Here is a 14,394-nt window from a genome sequence, read left to right as displayed (position 1 = left end):
CCACGCGGAAGAAATGTGATCAAACACCAGGACGTCGCCATCCCCATCCCCCCGATCCCAGATAATATTCACGTCTGGTACGGTCTGTTAGAGGAAAAAGGTTGGGGACTGGTCTGCATAACATTCACCATGAGAGTTTTTTCAGTGTTAACATTTAAATTTAGTTTTAGTCAAGATTTAGTCATCAGTTATCTTCAACTCAAGTCTAGTTTTAGTTGGAAGTTTGGATGATTTTAGTCTCTTCTTTTCATTTTTGTTCATGCTGAGCACACGCTACACTAACTTTTTTTTTTTTTTGGGGGGGGGGGGCGTTTTTGCTGTAATTCTCAGTAAGTCTTCCTGAGTCCAGTCGAAAGGCTCCAGTCGTGTATCGTAGTGTGGGGAGATTGACGCGTTGTGTGTTCCTACCAAACTATTAAACTATTCACTATATGGGCTCAAAGTTGAATAGTTTGGGAGGAACACACAACTTCATGTGTGGAGGAAAAATGGAACTGCACACCAGCATCAAAACCCTATCCTCACTGTGAAGTCTGGTGCAGGGGAATCGAGGTGGGGGCTGTTTTGTTGCCTCAGGGCCTGGACTATGTGATATTATCAATAGAAGAATTCATTCACTAGTTTATCTAGATATTTTGCAGAAAAATCTAAGACATTCAAAACAGCGTGGAAAAAGTAAGTGAACCCTTGTATTATTAGCTGACTGACCCTTCTTTTGCAGCAAAAACTGCTTTTCTGTAGTTGCAGATTAGACACTCACAACGAACAGCATGAATCTTGGACCATTCCTCTTTACAAAACTGCTGCATTTCTGTCAGATTCAGGCGTGTACTTACTTATTCCTCCCAGTCCTGTGAATTTTTACATGTTATGGTCAATAAAAATATGATAACATGTTAATGTTTGGGTGGTATTAATTTAAGCAGACACTGTTTGCTCATTCTTATGATTTTGATGAAGATCAGACCACAATTTTTGACCAGTCTAGGCAGAAATGTGAGAAATTCCACAAATTCTCCTCCAGAGAGGGAATCTTGCAAGCCTGAGAACACCATCCCAACTGTGAAATACGGGGGTGGCAGCATCATGCTGTGGGGTTGTTTTGCTGCAGGAGGGACTGGTGCATTTCACAAAATAGATGGCATCATGAAGAAAGAACACTAGGTGGAAATAGTGGATTCTTGCTTTTTCCTCCCACTGTGTAATCGGGCTAAACCCAGTCGTGTTGTGTGGACATTTTAGTCAAACAACTTTTAATTTCGGTTTAGTCTCATTTTAGTAACCAAAAATAATGACTTCTGGTATCTTTGTCAACGAAATTCACACTGGTGTCTGTCCAGTCCACGACCGACCCAGTTACTGCATCAGGTCTGGAGCTTCAGATTTCACAGAGCGCCCCCTGTCAGCGCCAAAATCTACATTTAGAAACACAAGATCGGGCCTCACATTTTCAACAATATTTATCTGTAAAAGTCCCACTGAGGTTCAGAATCTCAATGACAGGGAGATTTTGATATTCAAAAGGAATGAAAAAAATAAATAACAGAAAATTGGACACAACAAGCTTTAATGCTTTTAAAGACATTTATTTTTCGTTCATTCACAAATATTCAAACATTTTGCAACTACCTCTCCTGAATGATGTGTTTGTCATCATTTTCCCCAGTGTTTCAAATCCGTTTGTGAACTCTCTCTCTGCTCCTATCAGCCTCATATCAAACCGCTGCAGAGTGTTTTGATTACTGCTGCACTTCTCATCTGTTTCAAAGCAGAGGGCACTCGTTGACTCTCTGAGGAGTGTTTTTTTTTTTGCTGATCGGCTCATAATTTTGAATTGGGTTTAGATTTAGAGACGGGATGGAGGCAGATCATTGCGTAGGAGAGAAGGCAATCTGAAAGTGCATATTCACAATCCCGGCTCTGCTGCTGTTAACGTCGGCGTCCACAACAACAAATGGAATTGAATAAGTAGAAACCACAGCCATGTTCTGAAGGCTGATAGACTTGTTATAGAAATCTGCCACACCTGGAGTTAAGAGCTAGGTTAAGGGCCTATCTCACTGGCCTGGAGACTCACTGGAGACTCGAGTTGCCGCTGGTCACGGAGATGTCTCTGAGATGTACCCTTGAGATAAGGTGAGTCTAAAGGTCAGCACACACTACACGACTTTTATGCCCAATTTTGCTCTAATTCTCAGTCGTGCCGAGTCTTCTCGAGTCGCGTCTAGTCGAAGGCAGTCACACAGAGTCGGGTCGTGTAGTGTGGGGGGGTCGTGTAGTGTGGGGGGGTCACGACTGGACATTCGAATCGTGTAGTGTGGGCGGTAGAAAGACGCGACTAGACTCCAGTCGTAGGAAATCAAACATGTTTGATTTTTAAGCCCGATTTTGGACGTACGGGAGAAACGTGGGTGATTGTACCGTCCCAAATGTGAATGACAGAAAGATATAAAGACAGAAAAACACCGCCGCGCCTCCTTGTCTTCACTTCTCTGTTAAACCAGCGGCACAAACGACTCATTTCATGGCCACAGCCCCACACACGAAACAGCACAACTTTATATCACCAAAAGTTCACGACAACCACCTTTTCCAGCTACATTTCAACCACGAACAGAGTTTAGCGGCACTTACTGAGTTTGGAGACGAACTGCTCAGCTTCACTTCGCCGCTAACGGCGGCTAGCCTCTCCCCGCTTTCTCCGCTCGCCTCTCTCCGCTTTCTCCTCCATCTCGAGGCTGACGCCCGTCTCCTTTTCTTATTAAATCCGCTGAAATACGTCCCGCTTCTTCATGTCGCCAACTTTTATCTCCATTTGACAGAACTATAGCCAAGTTGAAGCTTCGTAGTAGCAGTAAGCTAGCGCTGCGGTGTTGTGACATTGTTGACACCGTTGACCAATCGGGACCCGCACACGTTATCCCGCGCTCACAAACACAGGCCTGTCTTTGCGGATTTGGGGTCAGTTTTCGAAGCCGTAGAGAGGACAGAGTGTTATAAAACATCAGCTGTTTGTCAGAATCGTGTCGTGTGTTCGCTCTTACGATTCTCAGTCGTTATGTGTGAACCCCCAGACGTTCGAAAATCGCACTGAATCCAGTCGTGTAGTGTGGACCCCCCATTCTATATAAAATCGTTTACGACTAGAAAAGTCGTGTAGTGTGTGCTGACCTTAAGGCAAAACCTGTCGGACACCAAGGAGATCTCAAAGACACGTATGGAGTCTCTTTGAGATCTCCTTGGTGTCCGACAGGTCTCGGAGACATTGCAGGGACGTCACAAAAACGTCTCACAGATCGAGCACAACAAATAGTGTCGGCAACATTACCGTGTGCAGTCGCTGTTGAAATTGAACCTGTTCGTTTTCACAGAGAGACATCTCCGTGACCAGCGGCAACTCGAGTCTTCAACTAGTCTTTAAGCAAGTGGAATGAAAACCTCATTTGGAGAAAATGGCTCTTAAGTTCAGTAAAGTCTGCACATTTCTCCTGTCTTTAGCCGCTGCTGTCTCCCACAAAGGAGATTACAAGATTACAGCCTTTCTTGGTACACGTGGATACCGAGCATGTCAGTATTTGTGAATGAATAAGCGTGGGAGAGACCAGGGAGCATTGGGATATTGTGGTTATCAGTTCATCATTGTTTGGGCTACAAGAGGAGATTGAGAGTGCGGTGGATGGGTTTTTAGGAGAGTCACAGTCTCACGTCTCGCTGTTGTCTGTTGCAGATTGTGACCCGTCCTGTTTGCAGTGCTCCGGTCCGTCCTCAGACTCCTGCCTGTCCTGTCCTTCTCTCAGTGCTCTGGTCGGGGGACGCTGCGTGCCCCAGTGTCCACAAGGGGGCTACAGCGAGGAGGGCGTCTGCCAAGGTAACTCAAGACTTCTTACTATTACTGTTTTGTTCTTTTAGTAAGACAGAAGGTTTGTTTACCTGCTTTACTAGTTTCGATCACTTCTTCTCAATAGGGCTGGGCCATATTGACAAAAATTAATATCTCAATATTTTGGGGACTCTGTAACGATGATGAAGTGATATTTTTTTGCAAACCATCAGAAATCTGCACACACAAAAAAAAAACTTTTCCCTATTTCCTCCTAGTTTTTTGTACAATTCTTTCAATGTCCCCCCATTTTTCTTTCTTTTGAATTCTTCAAATCATCTTTTCTTTTCTGTCCATATTTTGTTCACATTGATTGATATTATAAAGTTGCATATCTTCCAAACAGCCATTTCAATATTGCTGTAGTTTAAAGACACTTATTTTTGTAGATGTGCTGCTGATGAATCGAAACGCTGCAGTAAATCCGAAACATCCCAATAATAAAGTCTCATAGCACCAGGGATTAATCCAGTGTCTTTTGTAAAACGAGAAGTTCTTCATGAAGAAAGCACATTTAACTCATTTGGAAGTTCATTATTTTATTATTTTTTGCTTAAGTAGATTATTTGACTCCCATTCTTCGTCCTGTACTTTTATTTGAGTGACTTACTTTACCTCTTGCCTTGTGCAGATTGCCACCCCTCCTGCCTCTCCTGCTCGGGACCGTCCCAGGCCGACTGCACGGCCTGTCCCCCCGGAGCCTCTCTGCACAGCGGCTACTGCAGGACGCCCTGTGGGGAGGGCCAGTACCTCAGCTCCGCCACCGGGACCTGCGCCAGTGAGTCATTTATCCTTGTTAACGGTTTTTGTTTGTCCATTGTTTTGTCTTGCCACTTTCACGCAGACCCCGTCCCGAGCGTCCCGGTTGTCTTTGAAGTCAAATATGTCCCATTTCTTTCTGTACAAATTTAAAGATTCACTGATACCTATACCTGTATTAAGTATCGGCTTGATACCACACGCTTGTACTCATGAATGTGGTGCTGATACCAGAAACCAATGCCACTCTCAAACTGGTGTAGAAATGCAATATTCCACATAGAGCTGACTTTATTACAGACTACACTCCCTAAATCAGAGTCTGTGCTGGATTTAACCAAAGCTAAATGTTGTCTTAATTGTACCGCAGCGCCGGGTCTGCAGTGGTTACAAGACGACAGGCTAATGTAGCTAACTAGCCGCTAATGGGTCTGGCCATTCTTAAGCCGCTTTATGCTTAGGGGCGTAATGCACTAACAGTGACTAAAAAGTACTGCAAAACTGCAAAATAAAGAGATACAGCATGTCCATATTGAGCAACATTTAGCTGCTTCAAAGATAATCAAAATGCTGTGGGCTACTTGCTAAGTTGCTAGTCTACAAAACACACATGCGGGAAAATAGTAGTCATAGTAAGTAACCATCTAAATACTATTATAAAACACAGACATTGGGTAACCTTTGTGCATGGGCTGTCCTAAGGTGTAACTGTGGACTTATCTCTATAGTTTTCATCTTTATAAATCAACAAATTGAGATCCATCCATCCATCCATTTTCTTCCACTTTTCCGTTTCCGGGTCGGGGGGGCAGCTGTTGGAGCCATAGATATCATATACTAAAAACTTGGGGCCCGATCTTGTGCATCAAAACGGAGACGATAGCGTGACATTTTGCGCTCAGTAGGAGCACTTTGTGATCTTGCCACTCCAGACTTGGCGCATTTAAGTGGGAGGAGACACACATTTTCCTCCAACCAGATCGACTCCGCGTCCAGGAGAGTGGTTGTGTGGGAGTGGGGGGTGAACATGTGCTTTTGTTTTGCTTCGCGTTCACGCCAAGTGCGGGCCGATCCGCGCCACAGCGGACGCTGTAGCTCTTTTTCTCTCGAGACGTGAACATCGTTTAGCTCACAATGGGGTAAATAAAGTTTTTAGTTTGACCTGTGAGAGCCTAAGGCTTAAGAAAGAACGCAAGACAGCGCAATGTAAACGAGGAAGTGAATGTCAGCCGTGTTTCCATCAGTGCAGTCACCTCCTCTTGTGACGCCCCCTCACAGGTGGCGGAGGCGAATGGCACATATAGCGTCGCCACTCCGAAAATAATTCGCCAAGAGCCTGCGCCGCCGCGTGCGCCGCCACAAGATCTGGCCCTAGATGTCTCGTACGTGCTCTGGCCAATGCAGGTCGACGTCCATCTTGCCACAGGGAGCTCGCTCACTCGTAGCGTTGTGTTTTACGGTGCATGTACTTTTTAAATAACCAGAACGGTTTGGTTTGTTATAAACGTCAGAGATGTAGTTATGACACTGCATTCATATGAATAAAAAAGAAAATCTGCCATTTCAGCATGTTCCAGCATTCAGAATTATAGTTGTTATAGTAATTATAGCCACGTTAATAGTGTTTGTAAGAAACCGAACCGTCTGTAAGAAACCAAACCGTTTGTAAGAAACCAAACCGTTTGTAAGTCTGTCAAGATTTCAGCAAGATAAGAGGATTTGTGTTTGGACCTTAATTCATATACCACAGAGCTCGCCAGAAAGCTTCCCTGTGGCAAGATGGCCGCCGGTGATGCCGGAAGTGACTCCGCCTTAAGACATCTAGCCTTTATTATAGGATATCTATTGTTGGAGCTGCCCAAATCACATTGCACCAGCCTCTACGGCTCCTCCTGCAGGTGGTGAGTCCACGGAAGAAAATGTAATTGTGCACAGAATGTTTCTTCCACTCTAAAAACCAAAGGAAGGTATCAAAGAGGGAACAGAAACCATTTCTTTGTGATTTTTTTTATTTATTTTTTCGCGTCAGCAGAGCGTCCAAAACCAGTAGCTTGCAGCATGTCAGTAAAAGACACCTGTGGCTCGCATCATTGAGCCGAACACTTCTTCAATTTATGAACATGTTGTCTCCAGGATTCGACGTTTTGATTGTTGTTCAGGGCATTCTCTCGAGCAGGCTTGTACATCATGTAGCTCTGGAGCTGGAATGTCCACAAACGCTAGCTGTGGTTTCGCTGCTTTTAAGTGGTGCCAGTATTCCTGCAGGCGGCTGATAAAGATAAAATTCAAACGTTTATTTTCATGAAATATTGGCTCGGCTCATCTGCAGCGAGACCATGGCGGCCGTAATAAGAAAAGTCAAGTGCATGTTTTAGCAGCTCTATATTTGGGAATCACTTCAATTGCAATCGCTGAACTTTGGTATTTTGATGCGGTGTAGATTTACTGTATCTTGTAACCAGGCGCTTAAGCCTTTGCAATATGTATAGTATAGATTAGTGAAGTTCGATACGCACGTTCTCGCTGTGGTGCGAATGAACGCGTGGACAGTCTGTTGGGAATGGAACCAGCAGCTTTCACTCGGCCGTCGATCCATTATTCATGTCAGGAGTCTTAATTTAGCCGCGCATCATATAGAATTGATTGGGTTTTCTGCCGGGTGGCCCATTGGGTTTTGTGTAGAGCGATGCAGCGCTGAAGTATAGAATGTAAGTGGATCTTTAGAGAATGAATGTTGTTTCTGTGGGCCGCACAAACCTGCAAACAACAACTGGATCCACAGCGAATGTTCTGGGATCAAGGCTAAAGGCGCTACAGCCAAACACAGTATTTGATCCACCACTCATTTTGCAAAGAATGAGAAATCGGCGCCTCCATAACGTCCTGTATAACGTTTTTCTATCACAGCACTAAAACTGTTGATTCTGTGAGGCCCGAGAAGTTTTTTCGTGAACTGTATCATATTTTCTGGGGAGTCAAAAGTTTGCGAGCTGTCGCCGCAGTCGAAGTTTACTGTCGGGTCACGGCTGAACTCGAGCGAAAGGCTGTGGGAGAGAGGAGTCTGTGTGAAATCCTACTGACGGACAGCTCTGTTTGGATATAAGCTCATTTAGTGGAGGGGAGGAGAGAGAGCGAGAGTTAGACAGCTGTTCCGGTGCCTCTTGTACGCTCCGATCTTCATGTATTTATGAGCTTATGTAACGGAGCGATCTGACGGGGCAGAATGTAATCAGGGCACTGTGGCTCGGATATCGCTGACGGCGGAGAAACTCGCGCACAAACCCGATCGTTTTCAGATCGAGATGTAGAGCAAGGAAGTCGAGAAAGTATCCAAAGTCGATGCGGAGTTGCTTCCTTTCAGCGTTGTTGACCTGTCCCCCGTCTCTCGCACGTGCAGTCTCTACAGTTGCACCATAAATGTATAGCTACGGAATGGCCCAAAGCATTTCAACTCTACAATCTGCAATCTACAATGACTTTTTGGTTTAAAAGTCAAGTGGCACTGCACTAGGAGCCAAGGGAAGCCAGCAGCAGCACCAGGCTCAGCAGCGGCTCAGAGGCGAGCACATGTTGAAGTCGTTGAAAAAACACAACGGCACATGTGGGGCTCTGGGCTCTAAATCCAAGAAGAACCAAAACATACACTTCCCAGCAGCTGTAGCCCCAGAGCAGAGCCCAAACAAAGACTCACTGAAAAAGAATTGGGAGTCAGATCAAGTTGAGGAAGTAGCTGACCACGACGAGACGAGATGTCCGACCTGGACAGTAATGAAACACCGGTATTAGCAAAGAATGAATTTAAGTTTTGGCGTAAATCCTGCCCTAACATTAGCCGCCTGTGCCGTTTTTTGCACCCACTGAACTGCTGTTTATTTATCACTCCTAAAAATGTCAAACCACCGTGAACTGGATGAATATTTTAGGAAAATATCACATGAATGAAATGCCCCAGTCGGACCCCTGGTCAAAATGTGAAATGTCAAACAAAATCAGGCTACGGTTTCATCTTGTACGTATAAAAAGATAGAAAGAAAAAACGGCCACAGCAACAGCATGGACACCTGCAGAAATACCTTGTATTGGCAAATATCACAGTTTGGAACCGTTTTTTTCCAGGCAACCAAGAGTCTTTCAATTCTAATTTAGTTATAGGGATTTTTCCTCATTCTTCCTTACAGAAGTCGTCAAGTTCTTCGACGCATTGCTCTTTTGACGTCTATCCACAGATTGTCAATGAAGTTCAGGTCAGGGAACAGTAAAGGCCAAGTCAAAACCTTCCGACTGTGCCTCTTCCATCGCGGAGTCGCCAGTTCCATCGTCGCCGTAGACAATGACAATAAAAATGGCTAGGGACTAAAAAATTGCTGGAAAGTGGTTCATCAGTCGTTTCTGTGACGTCCCTGCAATATGTTCAAGACGTGTCATATACCAAGGGGTTCTGAAAGAGGCATATGGAGTCTCTGTGAGCTCTGCTTCGTATCCCACAGCTTGAGGACAACGAATAGTGTTTGCGAGACAACTGCTTGAGACCGCGTAGACCTCTCGTAGACTTTTAGGAGACCATGCGGAGACCTACTGCCTGTCATAGACACTCTCCTCCGGTAAGATGAGCACATTTCTTTAACCAGGAAAGTCCCTCTAAGATTAGGAATTTCTTTTCCATGGGTGTCCTGGCTCAAGAGGGGAACATTTTGTACAGATTTTTTATGGGAAATCCGAGGAAACCTATGCAGACACGGCGAGAGCTGGGAATCGAACCCAGGACCTTCTCACCACTGCACCACCGTGTCGGACCTTGACTGGATCTCACGAAAACTCACCTCGCCTCCATGCCTATGTGTGTTTTCTTCATTCTGCGGCCCTCTCTCTCCTCCAGTGATGTGGTTGGTCGGATGCACTTTAAGTTAGTTGTATCTTTCCTTTCTCATCTTCTCGCCGATGCCCATGTTTTTAATAATTCATTTAAGACCACTCTCCTCTCGCGTATCTAACTCAAGACACGCACATCTGGTCCACTACTTTTGATCCACGTCCCAGAATGCCCCGGAAAGCGCTTGGTTTAAGTTAACTCACGGATTAGGCCCACCGTCTTCAGCAACATCCCCACTGGGGGGGAAAGCGTTATTAATCGGACAGGATTTTGAGGTCGAAGGTTGTGTTGTGTTGCGATTTTGCGGCGTCTGGCCTCGTTTTGGGGCACTGCTAGTAGTTGCTAAGTTACCAGATCGTCAGTCCGAAGGGTACGGAGCTGGCAACGTCCAATTTAGTTTATCTTAAGGGGAGGATTAAGTGAGGTCCTTTGTGGTTAAAGAAAAGGTTACAAGATTGGACAAGAAGGAGCTGAACAATGGTTATTGAAAGTCTGATTCAGCCCCAATACTTTTGACGACAGTGCGTTTTAATCGATTTTCCGAACGAAATCTTTTTTCTTATTAAGATTTGACTAATAACTAAAAACTAAACTAACTAAATTCAAAGTAATTGATGAGACCACAACTTGTCAACAAGAACAGACTAAAATCATCTGAACGTCCAATGACAGTTTGAAAATCAAATCTCATCTCATTCCTTTTCGAATATTTCTTCATTAAGTGCAGACTGCTTTAATGAAACAATATAAATGTTAAAACACAAATATAATCATGAGACCTTTAGAAGAGATGAAAACGGAACATTTCCAAGCAATTCTTCTGTGAATGCCCCTTACATTCACCTACAGATCAACGCCAAGCGATGCAACCACAGTCAAAGATATTAAAGAGTATATAAATTAGTATTGTGATATATAGTATCTTTATCCATATTGCACACTTTGTTGGTTAGAAAATGCTTTTTTGACCTAAAACAGATACAGTATATCCAGGCGCCAAAACTACAGATTACCATACGACACATAGAAATGACCTCCCAGACACTGTGTTATTTGCCTGTTGCAGCCCCTACTTTGCTATTCCAGAGTTGAACAAAATCAAAAGTTAAACCTATTGCAAAACAGTTTATTTATTTATTTTCCCCCCAATCAATCATTATTATTCTTTTTGTTGCAAAAAAACAATGGGGCTTCTCTGTATCTCACTAAACCAGTAGCTGGGTAAAGGGGCAGGTTGACATTCAATAACTTCGATATCGCACTAACTATACCACTTGATATATATATACCTCATGGATTAATGTTCCCCTTTGTCTGCAACCTCCCCAGCATAAAGCAGAAACCTGCGGATCTTTTAGTTTGAGTTTGGCTGGTGTTATATAAGCTCTATGCAGTGTTTTAAATTGTGTCATCCTAAGTCTTACTGATTGGAATATTTTTGTTCTGTTCCGCCAAATTGGTTTCCATTCTGGCATGGGAATTATTTGCCCTACATCCTGTTCCCACTGTGATTGTGTTTGTGTATATAGTACAGTACAGTGTAAGCAATTTATATAGACCAGAAAGAGTCCCTTTATTAACAGTCAACTAAACTATCTAAAATGACTATCCATTTCACTATCACCCTAATCTTATCTTGAAAGAAAATTTTGTTTATATTTTAGTTTTTTCGTTTAGTTTATTTTGAGCAATTTTACATTCGTTTTGTCTTTCAAAATTCATGCAGTTGTGGATGCTCAAAATGGGTTATTCAATATACATTTACATAATAAATTATAAATCTCCTCAAAAGCAATTCCATCTGGATAGACTCAGACAGACAAAAGCAGTAATTAGGAAGATTTATTGACATGAATGTTAGTTTTTGGCGATCCTACCCCGGCGGTAGACATTGATGTATGAGCTGAAGTCAATATGGTTGGACGGATTGGAGTTAGGGATATCTTCCCCGGAGTCTGGAGACTAGTGGTGGTGTGGAAGACCCGTGAAGATGCAGCAGGTAGAAGGCGTGGAGACGGGGCGGAGGCGGGTCGCAGCACAGCTGGGAAGCGAACGAACCATGATCGCCAGAGGTTTATCCCCTTAACGCCTGAATGTATTTCCAACTACATAAAAAAATATATTATCAGTGTTTTTGCTTTCAAGCTGATGGTAAATTAAGTGGAGATTGTTAATTTCTCTGTAGCACATAGTACAGATATAGTTTTAGGTATTTTGCAAATTTGCAACAGGCAAAAATTGGAATTGTATTCAAATTACAACATGTAATTTTTCTAAATAATTGCAAATGTAAATGCACTGTAAGATTCACTGAACATTTGTGTATTCAGGTTAGGGTATTAGAACAGTAAACAGAGCTAACGCTTTTCACAAAATATCTGAAATCTTCAAATAACAAAAAAAACTGCGATTGACTGCGGAATTGCGGGAAGCGAATGCAGAAATTGCATAAACTGTTCAAATTGCATAAATTGCTTAATTTGCATAATCGAATTTGCATAAAGTGGTAAAATCATAAAATGTCATGTTGCATAAACTGTATAAACTGCATAAAGTGGTAAAATGCATGAATGGGTTAATTTGCATAAATTATGTAAATTGCATAAACTCTTTAAAATTCATAAATCCTAAATGGCATAAACTCTTAAGTTGCATAAACGGTTTAAAATGCATAAAGTGGTTAATTTGCATAAATTGTTAATATTGCATAAACGTTTATATTCCATAAACTGGTCAAACTGTTGAAATGGTCTCAGTGCTTGATTGGCAGAAGTTGCACAAATGGCTGAAAGGCCTGGAGTCTCCCCATTGGCTGGATTCGCACAAACACACCAATGCAAAAATTTCAAACTCTCGTATAAAAAAACTGGAAAACTGCAGAAGGACAATTTTTTCTCAAAACCCACAAGTTGCAGAAGCTGAACATGCACAAAGTGCAGAAATGCGTTATTTTAGCCACAGTCTTGCAAGAGGTATGTCGTAAATTTTAACCCCTTAACTCCCACCTGAACCGAGCACATTTTCTCCAGCTTTACCCCAGTCCAAAAGCTTCTGGTAAAAAGGTTTGAAAATAGCAACAAAACTGAGACGAAAACAAGGATGAAAATGTGAAAAAAGTGAGAAAAAATGGACAAAAAATGGACAAAAAAATTACAATAATGGACAAAAAATGGACAAAAAAGTGAGAAAAATTAGATGAAAAAATTAAGAAAAAATGGACGAAAAAGTGACACAAAATTGACAAAAAAGTGATAAGAATTTGAAAAAAAAAATGCGAATAATTTGACCAAAAAGTGACAAAAAAGTCACGAAAATTTGACAAAAATGAGATGACTGCCCAACAAAAAAAAGTGATGTGAAAAAAAAATCGGATGATGTGAGGAAAAAGATCAGATTTGTTTTGTAGGTCTTTCAAATGAGGCGTTACACTGGCATACAGGATTTGGATAAAACTGAACTGGAGAAAATGCTCTCGGTTCAGGCGTCAGTTAAGAGGTTAAAAGCAGGACGAGGTAGATGATTGGCTGCCACGGAGGTGCGGCTCTGCGCTGATGGGCCGAGGTGGGGGTGTGGCCCTCACGGAGGCGCTCATTGGCTGGGTGGTGGGTGATGCTGAGGTTGAATTAACGCCTCGGCTTCATGATGTGTTTAAAAAAAATAATAATAATAATAATAAACATCATAATCATAATTATAATAATATAAAATTTACCTAAAAATTGTTTAAATTGTGTCTAGTGGCATAAATTGGTGACTGGGTCATTACTTTGGAGCGCTTTGGACCTAAGGGGGGTGGAAGGTGCTGTATAAGTTGTGGCCATTTACCATAAACAACACAGTTTGGGAACCACTGTACTCCTTCGATAATAGGTGGGGAGGTGAAATATGAGAGCTATTGTGTGAGTGTGAGTGTGAGTGTGTGTGGTGTGTGTGCGTTAAGGTTTCGTTTATTATTATTATTTAGTTTTTATTGTATTATTATTACTAGTATCATTTTGTTTGATTTGATTGCATCTACTCTGCTGTTTTCTGTTCTATTTTTCTTGGACATTTTGAGGACCCCCATGAAAACGAGATGATTCAACTCTTGGGGCTGATCCTCTAATAAAATCTTCATAAATAAATAAATAATAATTGAACCTGCCCCACACCTGTTTGAATGTAGGCCTTTAGAATGCTGTGATATCGACTGAAGCCCAGCAGCTGACAGCCACACTTTTACTGTGAAAAACGTATAAATAAAAGCTGACAAAGAAGAGGCCACTCGCCTGTTTTTGCTCATCTGTCGTCCAAAAGACTTATGCATAAAATATGTAACATCATTACTAAACACGGTTTTATTACGCAAAGAAGTATCCATTTTGAACTTGTCCTCCCTCAAAGCTGTCAAGACCGGGCGAATAACAGATCCGGTTTCTATTCTCTCCATTACCCCCTCAATTTGCATGCATCGCTATGAATCCGTTCACAGTGACAGCTCCACACTCGCTGCGAATCTGCACAACACTATCTCTTAAGTTTCTAAAGTTTTATTTCTGCTGACTCCGGTCTGGTACCAGTCTGATCTCTGTGACCGGAAAACAATGCGAGCGGGAGATTGGGGTTTAAAGTCCTGTGCGTTTTTTTACGAGCCGCAGCGCCCGAGGCTGACGCCGGCTCGGCTTCCTTCAGCATCTGCAGATCCTCCCCCCCCCCCCCAAAAAAAAAAAAAATTACACACACAGGATTCACACAATCAGATAGAGACGGAGAAACTGGGAACAAAAGTGTGCTCTCACGCTTTCGAAGGAGAGTGAGAGAGCAGAGGAGATAATGGGTTTAGGCTTTTCAGCGGCTCGCGGAGGAGGATGTGTGTCTGTCTTCGCCGTTTTTTGCCGTCGTCACG

At 42.7% G+C, this 14,394-nt stretch overlaps 1 protein-coding gene across 1 annotated transcript in view; it reads left to right on the top strand.

Annotated features, from left to right (window-relative positions):
• The window catches only part of fras1 (Fraser extracellular matrix complex subunit 1), a 421,086-nt gene that overhangs the window by 211,910 nt on the left and 194,782 nt on the right, over positions 1 to 14,394 (top strand). Inside the window, exons 18-19 of the mRNA XM_079566634.1 lie at positions 3,728 to 3,868; positions 4,512 to 4,658. Coding sequence (XP_079422760.1) covers positions 3,728 to 3,868; positions 4,512 to 4,658 — 288 coding nt within the window. The remainder of the gene's footprint in view (positions 1 to 3,727; positions 3,869 to 4,511; positions 4,659 to 14,394) is intronic.

Source organism: Gobius niger (genome assembly GCF_951799975.1).
Source record: "Gobius niger genome assembly, chromosome: 1".
NCBI lineage: Eukaryota > Metazoa > Chordata > Actinopteri > Gobiiformes > Gobiidae > Gobius > Gobius niger.
Note: the sequence above shows the minus strand (reverse complement) of the source record. Positions and strands in the feature narration are given on the sequence as shown.